The sequence below is a fragment of the Nerophis ophidion genome, linkage group LG23, assembly GCF_033978795.1.
Source record: "Nerophis ophidion isolate RoL-2023_Sa linkage group LG23, RoL_Noph_v1.0, whole genome shotgun sequence".
NCBI classification, from domain to species: domain Eukaryota; kingdom Metazoa; phylum Chordata; class Actinopteri; order Syngnathiformes; family Syngnathidae; genus Nerophis; species Nerophis ophidion.
Genome location: NC_084633.1, coordinates 33,299,433 through 33,326,513, shown reverse-complemented (window position 1 = coordinate 33,326,513; position 27,081 = coordinate 33,299,433). Strand labels below are relative to the sequence as shown.

Below are 27,081 nucleotides of genomic sequence, written 5' to 3'. Positions count from 1 at the left end.
AAAACAACTTGATAAATCCTTAATCCATAAATCCCCTTTCCCACCATTTTTCTCTCTGTGGGTGAAGGTTTTTTTTTTTCTTTTTTTTGATGCATACCACAATAATAATACACCATGTGGCCTTAATACCGTGAAAATATCATACTGTGAGGTTTTGATACCGTCACATCCCTATTGAATATGCGCGGTGGTTGAGCCAGCGTTTGTTCTCAATGGGTACTAGGTGCCATTTAGCCTTTTCTGAAGAAAAATGCCCGGTGCTTGTTTTTGGCTTTGTGTACCGTTCAAATTCGCGAAAATGAAAAACGTTTCTTCAGAGTTCCTCGACAGGTAATCGAGAAGGGTGGAAGAGTGCAAGGTTTTATGAAACGACGACGAGAAAAGTGGCATATTTTTCCGGGAGAGTCTTGATACCATTTTGCTTGACCCAGCCACACGCGAAGAATTTGTAGGCCTCAATGTTTTTCCAAGTTTTTATCTGTTTAGTTGTGGAGAATGACATCTGGAGCACCAGATAGTCAGACATGTCTGGGAAAACGACCGACAGATAAAACTTGAAATCTTTTTTTTTTTTTATAAAGTGTATAGCTCTCTTCCATTGCATATTTAGATTTTTTGTTCATAACTAGATCTAGGCCCCTTGCGTACATGTTGGCTTGGTTGACCACCACTTGTTTTCACTTTTGGGAAAAAGTCACGTGACTGAATACAAGCCATTGTTGCTGCTTGTCGTACAATGTACTTTGTTTAGAATTTTTCAAGTTAGTAGAATTCCCCAATCCTTTTAGTAACTGTTTCTTTATTAAAAGCAACTAGCAACAAATCCAGCATATTTTCCTGGTGTTATTGAAGATTGTACTTCTGTCGTTCGATGTCCGCGACAAACAGCGAGAGCTGCAGCGAGCCGGGCATCAAGTGACGGAAGTAATGCGTATCCAAACACTTGCTTTGCGCTGTTGCTCCAATTGCATTTTCCTTCCTTATAAGCCGCAACTGTCTTCTAACTATTTGCACATTGCACAGTAGCATGATACAATGCATGAAAATAAATAATAAACTCCAACATCGAGATTATTACAGACTAGAGATGTCCGATAATATCGGCAGTCCGTTATCGGCCCATAAATGCTTTAAAATGTAACATCGGAAATTATCGATATCTGTTTCAAAATGTAAAATTTATGACTTTTTAAAACACCGCCGTACGGAGTGGTACACGGACGTAGGGGGAAGTGCAGAGCGCCAATAAACCTTAAAGGCACTGCCTTTGCGTGACGGCCCAATCACATTATATCTGTTTTTTCACACACACAAATGAATACAAGCACACTTGGTCAACAGCCATACAGGTCATACTGAGGGTGGTCATATAAACAACTTAAACCACACACTGTGACCCCACACCAAACAAGAATGACAAATACATTTCGGGAGAACATCCACACCGTAACACAACAGAACAAATACCCAGAAGCCTTTGCAGCACTAACTCTTCCGGGACGCTACAATATACACCCCCCGCTACCCCCTACCTCCCCACCCACCTCAACCTCCTCATGCTCTCTCAGGGAGAGCATGTCCCACATTCCAAGCTGCTGTTTTGAGGCATGTTAAAAAAAATAATGCACTTTGTGACTTCAATAATAAATATGACAGTACCATGTTGGCATTTTTTTTCCATAACTTGAGTTACATTGTTTAATGCAACCAGCGGGGTATCACAACAAAATTAGGCATAATAACGTGTTAATTCCACGACTGTATATGTTGGTATCGGTTGATATCAGAATCAGTAATTAAGAGTTGGACAATATCGGAATATCGGATATCGGCAGAAAAGCCATTATTGGACATCTCTATTACAGACCAAATTTTCAACTTCTGTCTCAAATAAAATAATTTTGTAAACAAAAGAAGTCAAGAAGGATGGCAATTATCAATAAATAGTATCAAAAATGAATCAGATCAAAGAAGTGCTAACTTAAAACTTGAATTAACATCCATCCATCCATTTTCTACCGCTTATTCCCTTTCGGGGTCGCGGGGGGCGCTGGTGCCTATCTCAGCTACAATCGGGCGGAAGGCGGGGTACACCCTGGACTAGTCGCCACCTTATCCCAGGGCCAACACAGATAGACAGACAACATTCACACTCACATTCACACACTAGGGCCAATTTAGTGTTGCCAATCAACCTATCCCCAGGTGCATGTCTTTGGAAGTGGGAGGGAACCCACGCATTCACGGGGAGAACATGCAAACTCCACACTTGAATTAACATAATTCTGTAAATAAACGTAGCATTGTATATTGTATGCAAATGAATAATCAAGTAAAACACTGAGATGACTCTGTCGTTTTTGTAAGTGGATATTTGCAGGCTTTTCCATGAAGTATTCTGGGTTCCTTGTTGGTATGTACTGATCAGAGGGGACCGTCAAGTCCTCGGGGGATAACTGCGATGAAGAAACAGCCAGTCTGCGCCAGTTCCACTGTTCTGAGTGGTCGTTTAATAGCTCTTGGATCGTCTTGTTTTGATGTTGTCTGTCCAGGATTTCAGTGCTCTTCCTCGCTTCCTTCCACCCTTTAGTTTGCCCTACATGATGGTCTTGCACAAGGTCTTCAAGGTAATTTCTTTCTTTTGACTGTTGTGAGCAGGGGTTCTTGGTGACCGAGTCTTTTGATCTTGCCTCGCACATACTCATTGGTTCTGTGTTAGTGGTATTATCTTGAGTATTCTTCTGAGGCACTTGTTTTCAAAGGCTTGTATTTTTCGTTCTGGGATCTAAAAACCCATCCATCCATCCATGGATCTTCTTCCGCTTATCCGTAGTCGGGTCGTGGGGGCTGCACCCCAAGTAGAAAAGCCTTGGCTTCCCTTTCCCCCGATCTAAAAACCATGCTTGAAAAATCAATGAAGAAAGCTAACACTGTTTACAACAGATTTTAACATTAAATAACAACAGATGTATAGTCCAGTCTAAAACAGTTACATCATCTTATTAAATATTTTGTGCAGCTGTATGATTGATGCTGGTGATGGCAAGTCCAGAGAGACGCTCCTGTGACATTGTGGACCTCGATTACATTTTAATTATCTTCATTACTGTCCCTGGCAGTCGCAACTTATTCCCCTTGCCTCGAACCCAGGACCTTTGTTTTGGAAGGCAAACGCACTAACCCGTCTTCCACCGTGCTGCCCATGTATGTTTAACAACTTATGTAAATTTTATTTGTCTGAAAATCAATAGACGAATGTTTGAAAAAAAAAAAAAAAATTTGGTTGTGGCTTATATCCCGATTCGCTTTATATTCCGGAAAATATGGTATATTACAGCGATCGAGTGTTTTTAGGAATCGGTTGCAATAATGTTAATTTTTACAAAATTTTCAGCTGAACTCTATGGCTGGTTTGATGTCAGTCCGCCAGTTGAATAGCCCTACTTTACAGTATATCACAGGTGTATTTTCTTCCTTCTTGTCTCTACTAGGATTGGAACCGCTCATGGAATACTTCAAACCCGTACTTCACACAGTGCTTCCAGAACACTGTCCTGGTGTGGCTGCCATGCCTTTACCTCTGGCTGTGTGCCCCCATCTACATCATTTACCTCCGTAGCCATAACCACGGCTACATATGTATGAGTCACCTTAACAAAGCCAAAACTGTGAGTCATACTTAACATTACATGACACTTATATGCAACTGTGCATCAGGTGTGTTACTAAAAACTGCTCCTCTCTCCACAGGCTGTTGGCTTTCTTCTGTGGCTTATCTGCTGGGCAGATGTTTTCTATTCTTTCTGGGAAAGAAATTCTGGCAGTGGGGCTCCTGCGGCTGTCCACCTTGTTAGTCCTACTATACTGGGCTTCACCATGGTGAGTGAGGGAGTTATGTAATATACTGATGATGTATTAAGGTTCATGGAAGACCCTAAAATTCCCCTTAGTTTTGAATATGAATGGGTTAATCAATGGTTTGCTGTCCCTTTAGATTGATTCATACCACAGGTTCAAGTTCGCAATTCGGAATTAGTGCCTCTACCCGATATTTGTGTGTTCGCAATTACACCGATGTCATGTTTTTTGTTTGTAATCCGTTCCGAAAAGTGAAGCCCTTTTTTCCCATAAGAAAAAATGGAGATCCAATAATACAATCTAGACACCCACCAATATGAACTCACAACACATTTTATAGAAAATACGAACACAGGAAAAATGTAAAATACATATACTATAAATTCTGGACCATAAACCGCAACTTTTTCCCCACACTTTAATCAATCAATTAATCAATCAATGTTTACTTAAATAGCCCTAAATCTTGAGTGTCTCAAAGGGCCGCACAAGCCACAACGACATCCTCTGCTCAGATCCCACATCAGGGCAAGAAAAAACTCAACCCAATGGGATGACAATGAGAAACCTTGGAGGGGACCGCAGATGTGGGGACCCCACCCCCTGAGCGCCCGGTGCAATGGATGTCGAGTGGATCTCGCATAATATTTTGAGAGTCCAGTCCATAGTGGATCTAATATAATAGTGTAAGAGTCCAGTCCATAGTGGGACCAGCAGGAAATCATCTTGAGTGGAGACAGGTCAGCAGCGCAGAGACGTTCCCAACTGATGCACAGATGAGTGGTCCACCCTGGGTCCCGACTTTGGACAGCTAGTGCAACATATGTGGTCACCGAATCTGTGCTCCGCCTCTCCACGACGGAGAGGGGGGCAGAGCAGAAAAGAAACGGCAGATCAACTGGTCTAAAAGGAGGGTCTATTTAAAGGCTAGAGTATACAAATTAGTTTTAAGATGGGACTTAAATGCTTCTACTGAGGTAGCATCTCTAACTGTTACTGGGAGGGCATTCCAGAGTACTGGAGCCCGAATAGGAAACGCTCTATAGAACGCAGACTTTTTTTGGGCTCTGGGACTCACTAATAAGCCGGAGTTCTTTGAATGCAGATTTATTGCCGGGACAAATGGTACAATACAATCAGCAAGATAGGATGGAGCTAGAACGTGTAGTATTTTATACGTAAGTAGTAAAACCTAAAAGTCGCATCTTAAGTGCACAGGAATCCAGTGCAGGTGAGCCAGTATAGGCCTAATATGATCAAACTTTCTTATTTTTGTCAAAAGTCTATCAGCCGCATTTCGTACCAACTGTAATCTTTTAATGCTAGACATGGGGAGACTTTAAGACAATACGTTCCAGTAATCGAAACGAGACGTAACGAACACATGTATAATGATCTCAGTGTCGCTAGTGGACAAAATGGAACAAATTTTAGCGGTTTAAAAAACAGTATGGCTAATTTATGTATTTTTTTTCCTCCAATTGCCAGAATGTTTTGTTTTCAAAAGTTTTGGGCAAAAAGGTTGGAGAGAAGGGAGAGCCACACAAACGCCACCTTTGTACTTTGCTTTGAGTTTTTGAATTAAATTTGTTTTCCATCCATCCATTTTCTACCGCTTGTTGCTCATGGAGTCACGGAAAGGCAGGGTACACCCGGGACAAGTCGCCACCTCATTCCAGGGCCAACACAGGTAGACAGACAGCATTTGCATTTACATTCACACCCTAGGGCCAAATTTAGTGTTACCAATCAGCCTATCTCTAGTGCATTACTTTGGAGGTGGGAGGAATTTTCTCACCATTTGTTTTAAGTGCTGGTACTTGCAACTTTTTTTGGCCCCATGTAGGGCCCTACCAAGTTTTTACAAATGTTGTTTTTTAAGTTTTTAGAATGTGTTTTTGTACCTTATACATCTATTTTACCTCAATTTATTGTGTACTTTTTTGTGTCCGTGATTAAAATGTCCATTAATCAAATAGAAAATCCTCACATTTATGGATGCAGTTCATCATCGGACATTTTTTTCCTGGTATTTAAAGCCAACGCATCAAAATAATAATCAAAAGTTACGTACAAAGAAATGAAAGCTATTTTTCTAAAACTTATGGATGCAGTTCATCATCGGACATTTTTTTCCTAGTATTTAAAGCCAACGCATCAAAATAATAATCAAAAGTTACGTACAAAGAAATGAAAGCTATTTTTCTAAAACCTTTCTTTAGTTAGCTCAGTTAGATGAGATGTAGTGCACAGGGCTGTTATTGTCAAGAGTTAAGGGCTCTTGACAGCTGCTGTTTGAGTGGAAACGAGGCTGTGTTGGAAAAAAGTAAAAAAAGAAGTCTCTTCAGTCAGGGCTGCCGTCCTGTTTGTACATTGAACTTGCGTCACAACAGTGGTCACTTTGCCACTTAAAATTTTTACTCTTAGTATCAGTATCAGAAGTATTAGCTAGTATTAGTAGCTGTCAAGTTCTCATTAACTTACCAGTAACAAGCTTACTTACTGTCCCTGGCATCGGTGGTCTCGTCCACAAAGACCTACAGCTTTTTTCCCATGGGTCTTCTTAAGCACAGTTTTGCGGCTTGTCTTTGCTAGCATTAGCAGGATCACGGGGTTTCTCTATGTTTTTTTACATGACTTTGGGAGGACAAGTGGTCATCAAACATTTTTGTGTTTCCGTTCAACAGTTTTGCAAAACAGCATATCACCTGACGTGTACAAGTCATTGTGGAACTGTAGGGCTGTGTAACCAGTGTTTCAATTGGCCGCTTCGACATTGTGTTTTTTTTTTCGAAAGGGGTCAGGTTTATGATGAAATACCATGTGGTGCCTTGAATGAACAGATCCCAGAAACACAATTCCCCCAGACTAAGGATACTTCTCCTTACGATAACATCTAGGGATGAAACAATATATAAATGTTATATCACAGTTATAATTATCGCGATATTGTTGATTGTGCTCAAAAAGTACAAACTGAAATCTTCTAACCAAGTTAAAAAAAAAAAAACTTAACTAAAATAAATATCCACTTAATATACTTTCTTGGCAGAAGTAACATTAAATATTGTTCTCGCTTCATAAGAGCCATATTATTTTGGCTTGTTTAAATATGTTTATCTTCTTTCATTTTTATTTGTGAACATTTTAGAATGTTTTTTTTAATAAATGCAAATTAGGACTTCCGTTAGCTTCATTTCCGGTTTATGTGACATTATGCGAGTTCACTTTTTGTTGATTACACTGTCGAGTATAGATTTATCAATTTGTTGTGAGTCAGCTTAGCCTTTATGTTCAATGAGAATATGTTAGTTGTTCAGTTTTTAAATGGGTAAAGACGCTATTCTCTCGTGTTCATTTTAGCATTTAGACTAGCGAGCGCTAGTCTGTTCATACATTTATCAAATTGTGGTTATCGGTCACTTTTTTTGGATAACTTTCATTTAATACGATAATCCGGATGTCAGTTTTACCATGCTTATTATTACTGTTTATCGTTACATCCTTAACAACATTTCAGTCACATTATGTACAATTTTGTTATGCTACAGGTTTAACAGTATGTTCTGTTTTTTTTTGGCCAATTCCGCAATCCATTTAATTGGAAATGATAGGGTTCTACCAATGGTGGGTTATTTTGCAGGCATACTCGAGTATGGCACGCATACTTATAATAGCAAATAAGTATAACATCTACCAGTAATGATGTCATAGGAGCTGGGGAAGATTGACTTCTGTGTAGGTAACTAATAGGGGTGTCAAAACGAAATAGATTTTCGAATGAATCACAATTCCTTTTTTTTAACGATTCTTAATTGATTCAAATCAATCAAAAATCTATTATTATTATTATTTTTTTTTTTTTCAAAATGCATCCTATCAAGCCACTTAAGTAAATGTTTGGTTAGAATGTTATTAAACTAAACCAGTTTTCTTTTAAGTAATATAGAAATGTATCAGAGCTGTTTATTTATTTTATAGGGCAATATAGTTAATCATAGAACTGGCAATCAATGTTATTTAAAAAGTATTGATTTTGAATCAAGAATAGTTTGGAATCAAGAATTGATTCTGACTCTAATCGTTACCCCCAAAAATCTAATCGAATCATATGGTTCCCAAAGATTCACAGCCCGAGTAACTGAAAACAGGCTAACAAAGGCATGTTTTGTAATAAAGACCCATTGCAGCAAACTTTTGGCAAAAATATGTGTTGAAAATCGTATCATATTAAAAGTGGGGCGTACTAAAACCATGGTACCCCTGTATATTTCAAATGACCAATATGTAGTATGTAATATCATTGTGTTTAAATTTGGTAAACACATGAAACAACCAAAGTAGAAGGGAGCAGTTGCAAGCTGTGCAGACTCGACTCCCATGTCCATGTTGTGCGTATAATTACTAGGTTGGTACTTTTTCAAATGATTCAACAAATTTGTTGTGTTGTGAATACTGTGTCCGTCGGCTTGATTTGTCGGACCTCACTTTGACGAATTAAAGCACCACCACACAACCAATGGTGAGTTACCTTTTCTTTCCAACAATGGCATCAGCTTCAGAGGATGACTGTAAGTCACAGCTGAAATTTATTTTACTGCCCTCAGCTGAGCGTTTTTTTTTTTTACATTCCAGATAAATAATCAAACGAAGGGTGAACATGTCTGTAAAAGGGCTTTGAAATTCCACTGAATATAGATCACTGTAACTGTTGACAAAGCTGGGGTTTCAAGAAAAGTTTGAAAGCTGGAAAAAGTACTACATTCTGACCATTAACAAGGACCTAGTTGTGATAGTGAGAAGACCGTGTGGGAGAATCCTCAAATAAAGAGGTCAGGCATGGTGTCCCTGCTGTGCAGTGCTTAGCATGTCATCGACCTGAAGAACAGTTTTTCAAAACAGTAGGTTATTTATTAGTGGGTGTTCGGTTAAGATGAAGACTTAACCTCCTTTTACAACTTTGACCTCTCATGTGAAGAAAAACAGAGCGCGCCACAGACATGAAATGATTATTTGATCTCCTGTTGGTTGTGTAAGTTTAGCCTTGTACGACATGAACAGTCTGTTATTTGTGGGGTAAGTTTATGGCCTTTATATTTGTATTTGATTACGTGAAATAAGTATTTGTTTCCATACATCTAGCAAAAATTCTGACCACCAGAGACTAGTTTTGTGTCCATGAAGCACACAAATTAGTCCTGAAGTTTGGTGAAAAAGACAAGTGATAATTTGAAAATGGAAAACATACAATAGTTAAATTACCTCCACACGGAGCTCCACTCCATGTAAGACGTCATTTTAATGGACGATTCTGAAAGAGGTAGGGGATCAGCCCTGAACTACACAGGAAGAACGTGGTACCAAAGTCCTCAAGAAAAACAATGCTGTTTTGCTTTTGTAGATGCATTTGGGGATAAGTTGATTCGCAACACTAAATTTGTTCTAGTGTGTGAATGTGAGTGTGAATTCTTGTCTGCGTTGGCCCTGCAATGAGATGGAGACTTGTCCTGGGTGTACCATGCCTTCCGTCCGAGTACAGGTGTCATAGGCTCCATCTACCACTGACCCTGAGAGGGACAAGCGGTAGAAGATGGATTGACATTTGCAGTGGCCACAAGGCCCCACTGCTAAAAAAGACACATGTACAGGGCAGGCCCATCTGAAGTTTTCCAATGTACACCTGAATGATTTAGAGAAGGCTCAAGAGAATATTTATCCCTCTGGTAAAAACTTGACACCCCATATTTGTAGACAGAAAAATACCGAATAACCCAAGAGCAACATCTTTGCTTTTAAAGATGAAGATGGAGACATTCTGCTTCGGGACTGTTTCTCTTTAAAGGGTACAGTAAGGCTTCACTGCATTGAGAAACCAATAAACAATGTGAGACGATGGTGCGGCAGCATCTTGACACTTACAATCCGTCCGTTTAATGAGCAGCTTCTCAAACTACCCAGTGTGTAGTGTTCAATAGTTTATACACTAAGGTCTTCTAGTGTGTAAAACTGAAACTAACTTCAAATCGACTGCATTTATTGTACCACCTTGGCTGCACTCATCCTACCTGGCTACCAGACACCTTCTCCACTGACAAATAGAACCCTTGGTAAGTTACAAATTGCAATACTGTATTTATTGGCAGGCTTAAATAAGTCATAACAAATATCAAAAGTGATCGATCAATATGAAAAATGTATACCATGATACAGTTTTCAGCCATATTGCCCAGCCGGATCAAAGATACAGATGGTATCTTTTGAGCATGTGAAAGGATCTACTCTGATGAAATAGATAGTCTTAACTAAGCAGTTTAGTGGTTTACTTCTGCAACACACCCTCCAGTGAGCTAGACCAGGGCTCGGCAACCTTTACCATTCAACGAGCCATTTTGACCGGTTTCACAAAATAAAGAAAACAACTGGAGCCACAAAACTCTTTTGAAATTCAAAATGAATTAACGCTGCATGCAAAGTTTTTTTTTTGCTTTGTACTATGTATAAACCAGGAGTCTCAGACACGCGGCCTGCACCTTAATATGAAAATGTAATGTTAGTGTAACCCGCGAGATTTATATGAATGCCGCGTGACAACATCACGCTTGCCAACCCTCCCAATTTTACCGGGGGACTCCCGAATTTCAGAGCAGCTATTCTCTCGAATGTCTGCTGAAAATCACCCTTACAACAAAATAAGGGCATGCTATGATGGCACTGCATTAAGCGCCCTCTACAACTTGAACTAACAGCTTGCCGGCCCGGTCACATGTTGCATGTGGCTTCTGCAGACACACGTAAGTGACTGCAAGACATACTTGTTCAACAGCCATACAGGTCACACTGAGGGTGCCCGTATAAACAACTTTAACATCGTTACAAATATGCGCCACATTGTGAACCCACACCAAACAAGAATGACAATCACATTTCAGGAGAACATCCACACCGTAACACAACATAAACACAACAGAACAAATACCCAGAATCCCATGCATCCGTAACTCTTCCGGGCTACATTATACACCTCCGCTACCACCAGCCCCCCCGCCCGGTGCGTCGGTTGAGGGGGGCGGGGTTGCCTTTCAGTCACTTACACGTGAGAACAGGGACGGCACACTACATTTGACCGGCCGGCAAGCAAATAGCATGGTGTAAAAGCGGACGCGACGTCATGTTCCAGAGGATGTTAAAGGCTTTGCCATCACGGCACGCCCTCAATATTGTTGTCCGGGCGAAAATCGGAGAACATACTGTATGCCCCGAGAGATTTCTGGGAGAGGCACTAAAATCCGGAAAACCTCCCGGAAAAATCATCAGAGTGATCAAACAGCCGCATGCGGCTCCGGAACCGCGGGTTGCCGACCCCTGAGCTAGACAATCACATGGTATTAAGCAGGAGCACTGTTTCGTTTAATTCTTGTCCTTAATAGTTGTGTTCCTATATTTTATATGATCTCCAAGTGTTCTGTGTACATAGTAAATGTCTTACACAAAAACTTTACTTTGTAGTTAGGAACGAACAGAGGTGTACATAGCTTGAGGACCTCCTGTAATGATAACATGAGCAAAAACAAAACTTCCTTTGACAGAGGTCACCTCATACTAATTGTGATTCTGTGTTTGCTGCAGTTGCTGGCCACCCTGCTGATTCAATATGAACGGATGAAAGGGGTTCAGTCGTCTGGAGTGTTGGTGGTTTTTTGGTTTTTGGCCTTGTTCTGTGCCACTGTGACCTTCTATTCTAAGGTCCTCCAGGCCCTAGACCAGGTCAGTACTGCTGCAAAAAATTATGATCCGCAGATTGTGATATGTTCTCCGAATTAATAATGTCTGCTTTGTCCCAGCCGTCTGCTGTTTCTGTGTGGAGATACACTACCTTTTTTGTGTATTACACCCTGCTGATGATTGCACTGATCTTGTCCTGCTTGTCAGACCAGCCTCCCCTCTTCTCCGAAGTCGTGAAGGACTCGGTAAGTCTCTTCCCTACCTACAATATGTCAGTCTTATATGTCAAACTTCAATCATTTTGATCATTGAATTGTAGACAATGAAAATGATTTTGGCGCCACGCTGCAGCAAAATTAAAGCCGCCACACCTAAAAATGGACAAAGTCTTTGATCACCTAAGCAGCACTGCCGAAACCGGATGTTGTTGTTGGGGGCGGTATAGCTTGGTTGGTAGGGTGGCCATGCTAGCAGCTTGAGGGTTGCAAGTTCGATCCCCGCTTCCGCCATCCTAGTCACTGACGTTGTGTCCTTGGGCAAGACACTTTACCCACCTGCTCCAAGTACCACCTAGACTGGTTTAAATGTAAAAATTAGATGTTGGGTTTCACTTTGTAAAGCGCTTGGAGTCACTAGTGAAAAAGTGCTATATAAATATAATTCACTTCACTTCCCTGTTATGGCGTAGGCAATACGCACGCAATTGTCTGGAGCGGACGCAGCATATTTGCATATTGGACGTACTTTAAGAGATCTGAGATATACCCGCAGACAGCGATCAACAAAATGTGCAATGTGCAATGTGCAAATATTAAGACGACCATGGCGCTCTTTCAAGGAGAGAAAGTGCACTTGGAGCAGCAGCGCAACGCAAGCGTGACGTCACTGAGTGTTTTAGGACAAAAAAAGCTTGCTGTGCGTCACGGACATGGAGAAACAGAAGTAAAGACTCTGAACATGAGTACAGTTTCCAATAACACCGGAAAAATATGCTAGATTTCTTGCCAGTCTGTTTACAATAAAAGAAAAAGAAAAACATAAAGTACATTGTACAATAAGCATCAATGATTTAAAACTGATGCAAAACAATATGAGAAAAAATGTTGATTCTAATAATGATGATGCAGATTAATTTTTGGATTTAAAAATCCCGTTTCCATATGAGTTGGTAAATTGTGTTGGATGTAAATATAAATGAAATACAATGATTTGCAAATCCTTTTCAACCCATATTCAGTTGAATGCACTACAAAGACAAGATATTTGATGTTCAAACTCATAAACTTTATTTTTTTTGCAAATAACAATTAACTTTGAATTTCATGGCTGCAACACGTGCCAAAGTAGTTGGGAAAGGGCATGTTCACCACTGTGTTACATCACATTTTCTTTTCACAGCACTCTATAAACGTTTGGGAACTGAGAAAACTAATTGTTGAAGCTTTGGAAGGGGAATTCTTTACCATTCTTGTTTTATGTAGAGCTTCAGTTGTTCAACAGTCCGGGTTCTCCGCTGTCGTATTTTATGCTTCATAATGCGCCACACATTTTCGATGGGAGACATGTCTGGACTGCAGGCGGGCCAGGAAAAGTACCTGCACTCTTTTACTATGAAGCCACGCTGTTGTAATACATGGCTTGGCATTGTTTTGCTGAAATAAGCAGGGGCGTCCATGATAACGTTGCTTGGATGACAACATATGTTGCTCCAAAACCTGTATGGACCTTTCAGCATTAATGGTGCCTTCACAGATGTGTAAGTTACCCATACCTTGGGCACTAATACACCCCCATACCATCACAGATGCTGACTTTTGAACTTTGCCCCTACAACAATCCTGATGATTATTTTCCTCTTTGTTCCGGAGGACACAATGTCCACAGTTTCCAAATATAATTTGAAATGTGGACTTGTCAGACCACAGAACACGTTTCCACTTTGCATCAGTCCATCTTAGATGAGCCTGGGCCCAGCAAAGCCGGCGGCGTTCGTTTGTGTTGTTGATAAATGGCTTTCGCTTTGCATAGTAGAGTTTTAACTTGCACTTACAGATGTAGCGACCAACTGTAGTTACTGACAGTGGTTTTATGAAGTGTTCCTGAGCCCATGTGGTGATATCCTTTACACACTGATGTAGGTTTTTGATGCAGTACCGCCTGAGGGATCAAAGGTCTGTAATATCACTGCTTACGTGCAGTGATTTTTCCAGATTCTCTGAACCTTTTGATGATTTTACGGACCGTGGATGGTCAAATCCCTAAATTGCTTGCAATAGCTTGTTGAGAAATGTTGTTCTGAAACTGTTCGACAATTTGCTTACAAATTGGTGACCCTCGCCCCATCCTTGTTTGTGAATGACTTAACATTTCATGGAAGCTGCTTTTATACCCAATCATGGGACCCACCTGTTCCCAATTAGCCTGCACACCTGTGGGATGTCCCAAATAAGTGTTTGATGAGCATTCCTCAACCTTATCAGTATTTATTGCCACCTTTCCCAACTTTTTGTCACGTGTTGCTGGCATCAAATTCTAAAGTTGATGACTATTTGCAAAAAAAAATGTTTATCAGTTTTAACATCAAATATGTTGTCTTTGTAGCATATTCAACTGAATATGGGTTGAAAATGATTTGCAAATCATCGTATTCTGTTTATATTAACATCTAACACAATTTCCCAACTCATATGAAAACAGGGTTTGTATGTATAACAGTTTTTTAGCCTTTTTAAAGAAAACATGTATCATTACAGGTTATGCAAATTGTATCATGATGTCATATTGGCACAAACGATGCCCCCACTGCCACAGGTATATATGCAATTTGGGGAAACCCTACAAATGGAGGAATTACTCATGTAATTGTTCATCCCCCCAGTTGTATTTGAAACATGTTCATCTCTTATTCTTTTTTTTTAATCAGTTTTTTAACAGTTTAAGTGTTGGCCAACTCATTAAGTCCTGGTTCCCCGTGTTCTTCTCATCACTAATAAAGTGCCTATTTAGGTCGACATAACATTTGAGACCAAAAGGTAAATTGTTTTTTTCTTCTTTTACATTTGGTCTTTCATTCCCCTTCATGCAAATTTTGTGACAAAATGCATCTCTTTAAAAACTCTAAGCCACCGGAAGAAAGATCTGCAATTATACGCAGGTTAAGAAAGCATTCAATCTCGCCCTTTCGTACTGTGTCTCTGGCAAAAGTCCCGAAAGGTGTTTATTTAAACAGGTTCCGTTGAATGCGGATTATAATTAACTGATCAATTGTATGTGCAATATTTTACCCTACTCTGCTGGGCTATTTTGAAATGCAGATGTTAACAGATGCACCAGTCTATGTCTGTAAATGGAGAAATTGTATCATCTCCTCCTTGTGTTTGTAATGGTTTGCAACAAGGTATTATTTTGTCTCTTTGTATATTTGTTTAATGTCCAGCATGTTCGGCAGCGCAAAATTACGGTTTACTTACAAACAGACACAGTGTGTTAAAACTAACGATAAAGGTGGGGGGGTCCTTTTTTTTTTTTTTTTTTTTTTTTTTTTTTTTTCCTTTGTCATGAAAAAGGAACGTTTTTGTCATGAAAAAGGGAGGTTTTTGTGGTTGGTGCACTAATTGTAAGTGTATATTGTGTTTTTTATGTTGATTTAATAAATAAATAAAAATATATTTATATATATTTTTTTTTTTAAATAAAAATGAATAAAAAATTATTCTGCGGCCCGGTACCAATCGGGCCCGGTGGTTGGGGACCACTGCTTTAAAACATGGCTAGCTAGCTAGTGGCTAATAGTCCATCCGCAGTCAACAGTGTTTTAGGTTCTCCTAAATCACTAATCCTGGCCTCCATGGTGAAAAATAAAGTGAGTTTTTTTACAAGTATCATCCCTGCAGGACGAGGAATAGCTAAACATGCTTCGCTACACACCGTAGGAGGATACAATAGGTCACCGGCGTCACAATGTAAACAAATGCCATGGATGGATCTACACCTGACATCCACTGTAATGATACTAAGTAAAAGAGCATATCTAGTCGTTACTACTATTATTACCTCAATATTTTCTATCGTCACAAAATCGTTTTTCTTTTTAAAAAAAAAAATCATATTTTCATAAACTCAGGAAATATGACCCTGGACTCATGAGAACTTAAATAATGACCAATGTATGACCCTGTAACTACTTGGTATCGGATCGATACATACATTTGTGGTATCATCCAAAACTAATGTAAAGTATCCAAACAACAGAAGAGTAAATGTTTATTACATTTTAAAAGAAGTGTAGATAGAACATGTTGAAATAGAAAATAAGCAGATATTAACAGTAAATGAACAAGTAGATTAATAATTCATTTCCTACCACTTGTCCTTAATTTGGACAAAATAATAGAATAGGGAATGACACAATATGTTACTGCATATGTCAGCAGACAAATTAGGAGCCTTTGTTTGCTTACTTACTACTAAATGACAAATTGTCTAGTATGTTCACTATTTCATTTAAGGACAAAATTGTTCTTAGATTGCAATAAGAAACAAACAAATGTTTAATGTACCCTAAGATGTTTTGTTAAAATAAAGCCAACAATGCATTTGTTTGTTGGTAACTATTTCATACTGCACCACTGGAGTATTTTCTTTGTTTCTAACAGATGTTTCATTTGTTGTTGTTAGAATCCTTGCCCAGAGCCAGGAGCTTCTTTCCTTTCCAAAATAACATTCTGGTGGATCACCAGGTAAGCACTAATGGGGCAAATCCAAGAAAAGAGCGGGGGGTGGTGGTGGGAGTAATACACAAAGCACATGTAAACCGGGTGAGCAAACTCTTTTGCACCTTTCTGTAATCTTGCAAGTTGGGCTTGGCGTAGGTAAGTGTAGTACATAATCCGATTCAAGTTTCAAATCAGTGCTTTAGAAACGGTTTTAGTGCTTAGTTGATGCCCAAACTGATACTTTAAAAGGGAAAACTTGCCTCAACACGATTTGGTGGCATACTAGTTAAACAAAATATTAATTTAAGTAATGTACATAAAATCAGGATTTGATATGAAATACAATACAGAAAACATTATCATTATTACCACAGCAAAGTCAGCAACACTACAAATGCCTTGTAAGCGTTTATCATACTCCCAAGTGCATATATTCTGCACAATTCACGCAGAAATTGATCATTGATGCACAATTGTGCCGATTTGGACCAGCGTTAGATTAGATTAGATTAGATTAGATAGTACTTTATTTATTCCGTCAGGAGAGTTCCTTCAGGAAAATTAAAATTTTCAGCACAATCCCATTCAAGATCAGACAAACATTACAGGGAGACAGAACGGGATCGCTGACGGGTCTGCCGGCTTCCAGCGCCCCTTACAAAAAAAAGATGACATACAGGTAAACAAGGGAGGGAGGGGGGGAGAAAAGAATAGAAGATTAAAATAAAAAAAAATAAAAAAGTTACAACAGTTAGATAATCTTACATGCAAGTGTCTGGGTTGTAATGTTGGTGTTTATAATTTTGGGGTTTGTGAACGCCCTGAGTATTATTGGTGACAATGAAGAAGTTGTCGGAGTGGGAAGGTATGGTAAAAAGTCTGTGCGAGTTTGAAACAGAGCACTGCTGTCGGCGCATGTTAAGGTCAGCAGTAACATTGAAAAAGACCGGCAGACTGTGTGTGCTTCTGTGGGGATGCCAGACATTACTTGCACGATATCACCTTCAAGCACTTGTTGCAGGTGTCTGCGTCTGCAATAAATTTCCACCGGAATGAGCCGATACTTTTTTCCAGTCGGATTACTAGCCGTGTCCCGATACTACTTTTTTTACTTCCAATACCATACCAATATTGGAGCTTTGAGTTCTGGCTGATGCAGATATTGATCTGATGAGATATCAGCACAAATCAAACTGAGAACAATGGTATGTAAGAAAAATAATGTATTTATTGTTAACTGTCTGAAATAGACTTACCCTTTCTTTAAAGGGGAACCACAGTTTGTTTTTAAATTTTGCTTATTGTTCACAATCATTATGAAAGACATGACAACGGACAGCTTTTTTTTAAATGCATTCTTAACATTAAATAAAGGTAAATAATATTCCGCTTGCAGCGGAAGCTCCACTCTTCCGTCCATAAAATCCGATGAATAACCATTCAAAAAGTGCCAACAATACTCAATTTACATTTCGTGACTTGTATATTTACCAAGTATTAGTGATATTGTTATTATAAGCGCTAATGCAGACAAACTATAGCGGTGAAATGATCACTTCCTGTGTGTCCCTATGTTTACATCGAGTGGTCTGCTGCTTCCTCGCTCCTTGGAAGTTTATTAAAGATCATAAATCATGCCTTTCACCTAAAAAAGTAGATGGCTGAAGATATAAATCCGACAAGTTGGGAAACTTTGACAGCCTTTTTGACCCAGGAATGGTGAGAATGACACGAAAAGCGCTTGTCCCCCTCTTCCCCTCGCCCCGTTTATTTGCGAGGATTATGAGAAATTTTTCACCTAAATAAGAAAATATGAACATCCTAGCAGTGGGCATCATAATGACAGCAGACCTTGTACAGTAAGTGATGTTTTGTTACATTTATTGGCTCTCATAAAGTCTGCAGTGAGTAATCAGAAGGAAAAAAGCAAACGTTGTGATGCGTTTTTGAAATGAATGCGTTATCTACGCTTGAAATTATCAAAATATGTGAATATTAAATATTATAAATGTACTTCTTACTACTACATTACATATATACTTACATCATGTATATAAAAGCGTAATGATTTGGCAGTTTTTTTTAGGGACTCTATAGGTAGAAAGGAACGGCTCTGATAAGGCTCATTGCAAGCGGACTTTTGATTGAATTTGTTTAATATTTAGAAAGCATTACAAATATCCATCGATCATGTCTTTCATAATAAAAAAAAAAGTGCAGTTGCCCTTTAAGTTAAAGTGGAAATAATTTTCTAATGACACGCATTAAGTTGAATGATGTCGACACGTTTGATACTAAAAACATTTTGCCTTGGAGACTTAATATCCATAACTAATATGCAACTATAATTATTTGATATTGGGTATTGACAAATTTGTGTTTTAGACTGCAATATTGATCAGTAAGAGCCATTTACCACATATGTCTAGCTTGCGTGCAACTGTTTGCTTAGCTGTTGTGTAGCTGCTCGTTTCGAGTAGCCTTTAGTTTACCATGTTTAACCTGTTTGGGAATGACTTCACTGAAATGCAAGAAAATACCAACTTTGTGTGATTATTAGACAACATTTAGATGTTAACTGGATGTTGAGGTTTACAAAAATGAATACCCTGCAATACTGCTTGTATCGGAGCTCTTTTATCTGAGATTTTAGATGCAAGCCGATATAATCCGATTATATTATAATCGGGTTTTTTTTTTTTTTGCTGATATCTGTCCGATATCAACATCGGATCTGGACAGCCCTACTGGTTAATACTGTTATTGTTTATGGTATCGGATTTCAGTACTCTTGTGTAGAGCTGGCCCAGTGTTCCAGAACCCGGACGGAAACCACATTCTGTTTACAATGCTAATTTCTTGTCTTTTTGTACTCACCAGCATGATGATGAAGGGCTACAAGCATCCCCTGGAGGAGAAGGACTTGTGGTCCTTAAACCCCGAGGACTGTTCTCAGAAAGTGGTACCAAGGCTGGTCCAATGCTGGAACACAGAGTGTCAAAAGGGCAAAAGGTCAGGAGCGCAGCATGACATGGAAAGTTTGGCCATATAATTTGAAATAGGAAATTCTTACCAATACTTAAATACTGTCCAGCAATTAATTTCCAATAGCCATATATGCAGCAGCCCTTCCCGTCACATTTAGTGTTGTAAATGAACACATTATACTTCCTTTTATGCTGCCAATTAATGTATTTCACGCAAAACAAAAAATATCTGCGCTAAAAAAGACTCACAGGCCAATGCAAGTTAAATCAAAAGTGCAGTACTATTTATATATGTTTAGAAATATGTTTTTTAACATTCTTAGAGCCCTCTCGACATGATATAACACCCATATAGTCGCCTTGGTGCGTTGTACTTGCCGGTTGCCAGAAAAGCTGCCAAGAGTCACTGCTCAGTCCGTTGTCGAGGCTTCCAGCACGGACAGCCCCTACGTAGAAACACTTTGTCACACCCTGTGTATCTCCTTTTAGTTGGAACTGGGTTTCGATGTGCTGGAAACATTGGCAAAGATTGTTCAACTAAAAAGTTAGAAAACATGATCGTCGCGCCGAAGATGGCACTGACATTAACCATGTTGTTAGCATTGAGTGCCTCAAAATTCTCGCTGTTGACATTCAATATCGTTCAATCAATTAATCAATCAATCAATTCCTTTTATTGTCATTGTCGTAGTAACATTTAAGTCATACATGTCAACAAGATTTTGTTTGGGCTTCATGTAGCGCAGGGGTGTCAAACTCAAATACAGAGTGGGCCAAAATTTTAAACGGAACAAAGCCGCGGGCCAAGGTTGAACTAATTAACCTTTTAATAGGGACCCAAACAAGTTTTGCATTAAATATTGAACAAGCAAGGCTTATATAACTTTAGTGACATGCAAAATCCAGTTTCAAATAATAATAATTAAAAAAATATCAATGGCATATCAAATAAAATTTAAATAAAAATGTTATGCCTTGTTTTCTATTTGCAATCTTCTGAGGTAAATATCAATTTTTTTCCACAGGCTAATAATAAATTTGAAAATAAAATAACAATAATGAATGAACCAAACATTCAAGCCTTGAAGTAGCAAGAGAAAATGCATGAATAAAACGTTAATTATTGGTCAGTTTGCTGGAAGTTTTCCGGAAGAGTTAGTATTGCAAGGGGTTCTGGATATTTGTTCTGTTGTGTTACGGTGCGGATGTTCACTCGAAATGTTAAATAAATAAATGATAAATGGGTTGTACTTGTATAGCGCTTTTCTACCTTCAAGGTACTCAAAGCGCTTTGACACTACTTCCACATTTACCCATTCACACACACATTCACACACTGATGGATGGAGCTGCCATGCAAGGCGCCAACCAGCACCCATCAGGAGCAAGGGTGAAGTGTCTTGCTCAGGACACAACGGACGTGACGAGGTTGGTACTAGGTGGGAATTGAACCAGGGATGCTCGTGTTGCGCACGGCCACCCTCCCCGCTGCGCCACGCCGTCCCTTAATGTGTTTGACATTCTTGTTTGGTGTGGGTTCACAGTGTGGTGCATATTTGTAACAGTGTTAAATTTGTTTGTACGGCCACCCTCAGTGTGATCTGTATGGCTGTTGATCAAGTATGCCTTGCATTCACTTATGTGTGTCAGTAAAAGCGCGTACATATTGTGACTGGGGCGACACGCTGTTAGTATGGAGGAAAAGCTGACGTGACTACAGGTTTTAGAGGGCGCTAAAGGCAGTGCCTTTGAGGCATGCCCCCAATATTTTTTTTACGAGTGGAAATCGGGAGAAATTCGGTAGAATGGTTGCCCAGGGAGATATTCGGGAGTCTCCCTGTTGTTTATAGGGCCACCCTCAGTGTGACCTGTATGGCTGTTGACCAAGTATGGGTTGCATTCACTTGTGCGTGTGTGTGTGTGTAAAAGCCACAAATATTATGTGACACGCTGTTAGTATGGAGGAAAAGCGGATCTGATGACAGGTTGTAGAGAACGCTTAAGGCAGTGCCTTAAATGCCCGCCCCCTATATAGTTGTCCAGGTGGAAATCGGTAGAAATTCGGGAGAATGGTTGCCCCGGGCGATTTTCGGGAGGGGCACTGAACTTCGGGAGTCTACCGGGAAAATTAGGACGGTTGGCAAGTATGAGTATTAGCGGTGAATCCGGTGTTACAGCGGCACCGACGCTGTATAACACCGGCGGGCCAGCTCTAATGCTAAATTGATATTGCCTCAAGGGCCAAATTAAATTACACAGCGGGCCAGAGTTTGACACCCATGATCTAGCGGCATAGAATTGCATTGAAGTGCAGGTTGACAATAGTTTACATTTAAGCATTGTCTAGAAGATCGGGAGTAGAGGGGCATGGGGGTGGGAAGAGTCAGATGTCTGATGGGTGTGACGTTGATGTTGCAGCAATGCAATGTTCAGGGCACAATTATTGAAGTGGTGAAGAGTGAGGTAATAAGATGGTTGGGGGCAGTAAAGGAGCAGGCTGTTCATTTAGCAGTCTCACAGCCTGGGGATACAGACTGTAAGACATTCTGGTGGTTCTGCGCGAATCGATCTATACCTCCTTCCAGAGGGTAGCAGGTTGAAGAGGCCATGTGCTGGGTGATGTCTGTCCTTCAGGATGTTGTGAAGTGAAGTGAATTATATTTATATAGCGCTTTTCTCTAGTGGCTCAAAGCGCTTTACATAGTGAAACCCAATATCTAAGTAACATTTAAACCAGTTTACTCGCTTTAACCACTCACTGGAGGGCCTGTTGGTTCGCTTTAGTGCAGCTAGCAAACCACACTAAAAAGCCGTAATTTAGGACACTGCTGATGGCACAATTGTAAAAGTTTACCATTGATTTCTGCGGAATGTTTGCGCATTTTAGTTTCCTTAGAGTGAAAAGACGTTGTTGGGCCTTTTCCGACTTTAGAAGCAGCTCACGTCAAAGGCTCACCAATTTGGAGATTTGTTATCGATGACGAAAGAGAGATGAAGTGCATCAACTGTTATACTCTGTATTTAACATGAAAAACAAGCATGTCAAAAAGGAAAGTTCCCCTTGGTGAATATCTCTCTACAGTCTTGCACATCGATTTGGATAACCATGACATAATAGAAAAAAGGGCAAATACTGTACTTTTGTACATATAAGACAAGGGTGTCCAAACCTTTTCCTCTGAGGGCCGCACTCTGATAAATCAAAGCATGGAGGGGCCATTTTGATATTTTTTCCGTTTCAATACCAATATATCTGAGAGTTTTTTTTTATCTTTAGGGCTTCCATCAAGTTTGATTTCTGGGACCCAGAATGGTCTGTCATAAAAAGTCATATTTTTTTATTTTTTCAAACTCTTAAATGTTTATATCAACTTCAGATATATCTGTTGACATAAAGTTATAATGTTTTTAATCTTTTATGCCGTTTCTAATTGCAAAACCACAAAATATGAAATATATATCACCCGCAACATTTGCAAAGTGCAATATTTAAGTATTTGGACTCTTAAATAGGTCGGTATTTCATAACAATATTGATTGTATTTGATAATTATTTTTTGAATGACAGTTTAAACAAAAAATATCTCACTAAAATTATTGGGGAGCATAAAGAGTCCAACTCATAAAAGTGTTAAAAATAAGTCATACATTTCATTTTTTTACTTTCAGCACTTAAATCTCCAGATCAACTTAAGCTCATCCACGATTATAAGTTGTTGTTTTGTTTTTTTAATTTCATTTTATGCCCTTTTGTCATAGAAAACATAAGTTTCAATGCAAACACACAATACAGTATATGCAATTTTTGTCTCTTTCAAAGTGGAATATTTGACATGAAGTAATGGGAGCCTTTAATAGGATATTAAATCATGACAGCATTGATTATGATTCATTATTATTATTATTTGATAATCCATCCATCCATCCATCCATCCATCCATTTTAATAACAGAAAAAGACAGCCTGCATGGTAGCTTTGTTTTTATCAAAGTCAACATTGCAACTTTGCCCCTTTATAATTTTACCTTTTTTCTCTTGTATCCAAATTGTATCATGTGTATTTTTGTAATGGTATTTTTAGAATGTGCAGTAGGTCATTAAAAAATTAGCTGCTGGCCGCAAGTGCCCCCTGGGCTGCACTTTGGACACAGCTGATATAAAACATACAATAAATACAACCTAGTATAGTCCAAAAAGATGTAAGATTTGCTTTACAAAACATGATAGAGTAATGCCTGAACATTTGAATTGCAATATGGCGAAGGACTGGTGAATGGAGAACATTTGGTATTTGGATGATATTTGGCACGTTAGACCATGTAAAATTGACTCAGTGAAATCCATTTAAGTGGACCTTGTTTTTGTCAGCAGCCCAATAAAGTCCCGACTCACTGATCAAGTCCACCGTTTTCTTCTTACTAATAGTTACACATCAGTGGAATGTTGGCGACAACCCGCCTACGTCTTATCAAATTCTAGTCCACCAAATTTTGTAGTAATACATGGTCAACCACTTTAGTTGGCATAGAATTTGAAATTGAAAATATTTATTGTTTACGTCCATGTGTTGAAGTATTATTAACTTAATCTCTATTGCTTATCAGCATGAAACAACGGCAGCATAACTCCTGTCAAGTAGTCACGCAGCATTTAAATGTGTTGTACACAGTGTCTGTAGTCCTGTTCAGTGCAAAGTAAGCTTCAAAATAAAAGCATGGCAGTATTAGCCTGAATTCTACAACGGCAACTAAGAAAATGCACCCTTTAAAAAAAATATTTAAAAAAAAAAATATATATATATATACTGTATATATATAAGTTTTTCTAGCAACCCGAAAAAAGATTTGCACATTGGCAAAGTTATTTTTGTTTATATCGACAACCACTTATGTTGACATGGGTCTGTCAATGTAAGGGATGACCATACTTAAGTATGGTTCTCTGTATTCGTTATTGTCAACACTCCACAGGCTCCAAGTTTCAATTCATCGCCTCTTTACTAGACCAGGGGTCCCTAACCTTTTTAACCAGTGACTGGTTTAATGTAGTTTTTATTTTTATGGACCGGCCTTCCACTTGTGGCAGATAAATACAACAAAAATAAGTGCATGAACAATGCAACTCACCATAACGCGGAATTATTGGGAGCCCTGGCCCATACCCCTTTGCAAAAAAGCTCTCCAAAGACTTTTGTTTTTTACTTACTTTCTCTAGCTTTTTTTGGCTAACGTATATTATAAGTCACTGTTGAGGACAAGAGCATAGATTTGTGAAAACATTAGATATACTTACCATTAGTTCCAATGGATTTCTACAGCTTTTTTTATGGATGTCTAATTATAATGATGTATTCATATTATGTACAATATTTCATGCATAGATATACTTACAAACCCCATTTCTTTATGAGTGGGGAAATGGTTTTAGATGTAAATATAAACAGAATACAATAATTTGCAAAGCCTTTTCAACCCATATTCAATTGAATGCACTACAAAGACAAGATATTTGATGTTCAAACTCATAAAATGTATTTTATTTTTGCAAATAATAATTAACTTAGAACTTCATGGCTGCAACATGTGCCAAAGTAGTTGGGAAAGGGCATGTTCACCACGGTTTTACATCACCTTTTCTTTTAACAACACTCAATAAACATTTGGGAACTGAGTAAAACTAATTGTTGAAGCTTTAAAAGTGGAATTCTTTCCCATTCTTGTTTTATGCAGAGCTTTAGTCGTTCAACAGTCAGGGGTCTCCGCTGTCGTATTTTACGCTTCATAATGCGCCACACATTTTCGATGGGAGACAGGTCTGGACTGCAGGCGGGCCAGGAAAGTACCCGCACTCTTTTTTTATGAAGCCACGCTGTTGTAACACGTGCTGAATGTGGCTTGGCATTGTCTTGCTGAAATAAGCAGGGCCGTCCATGAAAAAGACGGCGCTTGGATGGCAGCATATTTTGTTCCAAAACCTGTATGTACCTTTCAGCATTAATGGTGCCTTCACAGATGTGTAAGTTACCCATGCCTTGGCCACTAATGCACCCCCATACCATCACAGATGCTGGCTTTTGAACTTTGCATCGATAACAGTCTGGATGGTTCGCTTCCCCTTTTGGTCCGGATGGCACAATGTCGAATATTTCCAAAAACAATTTGAAATGTGGACTCGTCAGACCACAGAACATTTTTCCACTTTGCATCAGTCCACCTTAGATGATCTTGGGCCCAGAGAAGCCGGCGGTGTTTATGGGTGTTGTTGATAAATGGCTTTTGCTTTGCATAGTTGAGCTTTAACTTGCACTTACAGATGTAGCGACAAACTGTATTTAGTGACAGCGGTTTTCTGAAGTGTTCCTGAGTCCATGTGGTGATATCCTTTAGAGTTTAATGTCAGTTTTTGATACAGTGCCGTCTGAGGGATCAAAGGTCACGGTCATTCAATGTTGGTTTCTGGCCATGCTGCTTACGTGGAGTGAATTCTCCAGATTCTCTGAACCTTTTGATGATATTATGGACCGTAGATGTTGAAATCCCTAAATTTCTTGCAATTGCGCTTTGAGAAACTTTGTTCTTAAACTGTTTGACTATTTGCTCAACCAGTTGTGAAAAAAGAGGTGTACCTTGCCCCTTTCTTTCTTGCGAAAGATTGAGCATTTTTTGGGAAGCTGTTTTTAAATAGTAAATGGTTGTACTTGTTTAGCAATTTTCTACCCCTTTTTAAGGAGCCCAAAGCGCTTTGACAGTATTTCCACATTCACCCATTCACACACACATTTACACACTGATGGTGGGAGCTGCCATGCAAGGCGCTAACCAGGGCCCATCAGGAGCAAGGGTGACGTGTCTTGCCTAAGGACACAACAGACGTGACTAGGATGGTAGAAGGTGGGGATTGAAGCAGTAACCCTCAGATTGCTGGCACAGCCACTCTCCCAACTTCGCCATGACGTCCCCAATTTTATACCCAATCATGGCACCCACCTGTTCCCAATTAGCCTGCACACCTGGGGGATGTTCCAAATAAGTGTTTTGATGAGCATTCCTCAACTTTATCAGTACTTATTGCCACCTTTTCCAACTTCTTTGTCATGTGTTGCTGGCATCAAATTCTAAAGTTAATGATTATTTGCACAAAAAAAAATGTTTATCAGTTTGAACATCAATTATGTTGTCCTTGTAGCATATTCAACTGATTATGGGTTGAAAATGATTTGCAAATCATTGTAGTCAGTTTATATTTACATCTAACACAATTTACCAACTCATATGGAAATGGGGTTTGTACATGTTTTTTGGTGCAATTTTCCAAGCGTAAATATACCTGTTAATGTTAACTATTTGTGCAATAATAGCAGCACTTTAACTTCCTAAGCCAGGGTAGATGTGTATTTACTTCCTTTAGCACACTTATTATGTACAACAATTTAGCACACTTGCACTTGAGCTTTAGGTTAATGCAGCAACCCACTGTTTTATATGTGTCTCCATTTTATTAAGCTTATTGGTGTAAATGGTAAATGGGTTTTACTTGTATAGTGCTTTTCTCCCCTTTTTTTAAGGAGCCCAAAGCGCTTTGACCGTATTTCCACATTCACCCATTCACATACACATTCACACTGATGGAGGGAGCTGTCATGCAAGGCGCTAACCAGGACCCATCCGGAGCAAGGGTGAAGTGTCTTGCCAAAGACACAACGGACGTGACTAGGATGGTAGAAGGTGGGGATTGAACCAGTAACCCTTCGATTGCTGGCACGGCCACTCTCCCAACTTCGCCACGCCGCCCCCACGTGT

General features: G+C 39.3%; 1 protein-coding gene across 2 annotated transcripts in view; it reads left to right on the top strand.

Annotated features, from left to right (window-relative positions):
* Positions 1 to 27,081, top strand: part of abcc1 (ATP binding cassette subfamily C member 1 (ABCC1 blood group)) — a 93,300-nt gene that overhangs the window by 14,857 nt on the left and 51,362 nt on the right. For both annotated transcript variants that reach the window (XM_061884215.1, XM_061884214.1), the window contains exons 2-7: positions 3,492 to 3,668; positions 3,751 to 3,879; positions 11,485 to 11,622; positions 11,700 to 11,825; positions 16,258 to 16,319; positions 19,176 to 19,307. In XM_061884215.1, coding sequence (XP_061740199.1) covers positions 3,492 to 3,668; positions 3,751 to 3,879; positions 11,485 to 11,622; positions 11,700 to 11,825; positions 16,258 to 16,319; positions 19,176 to 19,307 — 764 coding nt within the window. The remainder of the gene's footprint in view (positions 1 to 3,491; positions 3,669 to 3,750; positions 3,880 to 11,484; positions 11,623 to 11,699; positions 11,826 to 16,257; positions 16,320 to 19,175; positions 19,308 to 27,081) is intronic.